Source organism: Parus major, chromosome 3 (assembly GCF_001522545.3).
Source record: "Parus major isolate Abel chromosome 3, Parus_major1.1, whole genome shotgun sequence".
Lineage (NCBI taxonomy): Eukaryota > Metazoa > Chordata > Aves > Passeriformes > Paridae > Parus > Parus major.
The window spans coordinates 11,189,194-11,191,671 of NC_031770.1; the positions used below are offsets into that span (position 1 = coordinate 11,189,194).

A 2,478-nucleotide genomic window follows, 5' to 3' on the forward strand; every position below is an offset into this window, starting at 1 on the left:
GAGACCTCTCAGCCCACCCTCCCCTCCCTGCTCGCAGATCGGGCTCTCCAGGTGCCTCTGCACCACCCTCAGCCTCTCACCAGGCCCACATCCTGTGCCAGCTCTCCCAGTCCTGCTCACCTGCCCACCTCCAACTCCCCTCTTAGCCAGGACAAGGTGCCAGCCCTGTTCCCCCACTCCCACCTCTCCTGGCCCCTCATGCCCCACAGGCCCGGGGCTGGAGGCCGGTCCATCCCTACCTGCGGGAGGTGAATCCCCTCGAAGGACATGCAGTGCTCTGCAGAGGACATGATCTCAGCAAACAGCTCCAGCAAGGTGCAGCGACTGTCAAAGTCCACCTGCTGCTCAATGCCATCCTGCTGGCTCAGGGACAGCAGGACATAGGCCCGGCTCTCTGCAACAACAAGAAAACAAAAACTCTTCAGGGCCCAGAAAGACAACCCTCACCCCACCCTCCCTGTGAGAGATGGAGCTGCAGGAGAGGAACAGCTTTGCTGCTGCATGTCAACTGATCCATGTTCTGTCCCTCTGGAGTGGCAACATTTTGCTCCATGGTGTACTTTTTCTACTCCTAACACTGCAAGATTCTCACAAAGCAGCAACCCCAAACAACTGATTCCAGAGCAGGGTCCCAGGGAAGAAAAGAAGTCAAGTTTTAACCTGAATCAGCCCTTCCTCTGCCCCACTTTAGAGCTGCATGAACTCAGGCACTAGGACAGGGAAAGCCAGATCTCCTGTGGGATACACCACAACCAGCAACCTTCCAGGTGCACCCAAACCTCATCAGGTGCTTCCAAGCCATGGCAGCACCTCTTAAATGAGAGAACTGGGTGAAGACCAGCCTCTACCCACCAGGGCTGTGTCAAGCCCTTTGGTATTTTCATTGCAAGGGTATGTGGAAGGAGGTTTATGCTCCTCTAAGTGTATCCAGTCAAGGACCTTTTCACTGCAAAAAGTCAAAGTAAGAAGGAAGCCATAAACATGAACATAATCACAAACCTGACTGACAAATGCTAATAGATGCAGTGAGGAGAAACAAATTTGGTCAGTCACGACAATTAGTAAGGACATCTGGACAACAATTAGTAAGGACATCTGGTGTGTGAGAATGATTGTTTTTCAGTAAGATTATCTGATTAATTGGAATTGGCAAGGAACACAAAAGGGGGTGCAGAGAAAGGGCTATAAAAGGTGCCAGTTGTATTTAAAATGTGGCTGGTCAGTGTGTTTGTCTGACAGCCCTGTACCTGATTGACACAGTTTGTCCTACTTTCTTATTGAATCTTTACTAAGCCTCTCTCTACCCTGTGTCTGTGTGTGTGCTGCAAAGACCGAGTGCCAGCTGCTGGTGAGACCTGATTGAATGGCTTTTGGTACCATGAACTGGGGTGTGGGAGCCCTATGGAGTCAGTCAGTCAGTGGAGTGAATGACAGCTGGAGGTGCCATCACTCTCTGGATCAAATCACAGATTTGAGCTTGGAATGCCAGTTATCAGGAAGATTGCTGACCCAGATCAAATTACTCAGTTCTGATCAGAGGTGCAGGAGTCCCTGGCCTGATATGCCAGCTACTGGAGCAAATGCAAGGGTCTCTCCAGTGCTAGTGCCTGGAGTTGGCAGGATCCTTGGTCACCAGTTACTAGGGAGAGAACAGTGTGTGTTCTGAACAACAGCTGCTGGAAGAGAGTCAAGTGAGGAGTTCAGCACCAGCAGCTGAAGCAGAATTGCAGCGCCTGGGGCCAGGGGAAAGGGTAAATATCTGCATCTTTTCCACCCTGCCATGCATGTAATTCACTAGCAAAATGTCATGCTGGAATAGCAAGGAGGAAGTCCTGGGTCCAGACCAGGGTATGAGGTGGGTGGTGGTTGGTGCTGGAAGTCCCAAGGGATGTGTGAATGTGGACTGTGGAACAAAAGTGCTACAGGTTTACTAGCAAGCATCACACTTGACAAATTGATGAGCAGGGGGATCCCTGAGACTGGCAGAAGGGCTTGGATCCAGGCACAGTGCAGGACAAAGGGGCCATGCTGGTACCCAAGTGATCAGTGAATGTGTGTGTATTTGTGAACCTGGAAAATGCAGTGTGTGCTGGCAGGAGTGGCCTCCTCTCCCTGCCAGACAAAAAGCAGGAGAGGACACAGCTGGCTGTGCTTCTGTTTATGTGAGTGCTGTAGGTGTGTGCTGTCAGAGTCCTGTGTGTGTCTGTGCACCAGGATGGGCACTCAGCTTTGCTACTGGCTGAATCTGCAAATGGGAAAGTGGCAGCTGCATCTCTCAGCTTGAGAAACTCCAGATTCCCCAGGCTGGGCTCCAGCAGTGGAATAGGAGAGGTGCTGGGGCTGCTAGAGGAGATAGCCACCCCTAACGTTCCTTAACACTCCGAACAGTTAATCAGCATCCCAGCTCAGAAACCTGGCAGGGGAGAGTTTCTAAATCCAAGAGCAGTCCAGACAACTACAACCAAGGAAGCCTGGAAG

The 2,478-nt window shown here is 51.6% G+C and overlaps 1 protein-coding gene across 1 annotated transcript in view; it reads right to left on the bottom strand.

Annotated features, from left to right (window-relative positions):
- The window catches only part of LOC107201230 (cullin-9-like), an 8,825-nt gene extending 8,272 nt beyond the window's left edge, over positions 1–553 (bottom strand). The window contains exons 1-2 of the mRNA XM_015620413.2: positions 448–553; positions 184–394 (exon numbers count right to left, since the gene is read on the bottom strand). Of these exons, the coding sequence (XP_015475899.1) occupies positions 184–394; positions 448–553 (317 nt within the window). The remainder of the gene's footprint in view (positions 1–183; positions 395–447) is intronic.
- Between the last annotated feature and the right edge of the window lie 1,925 nt (positions 554–2,478).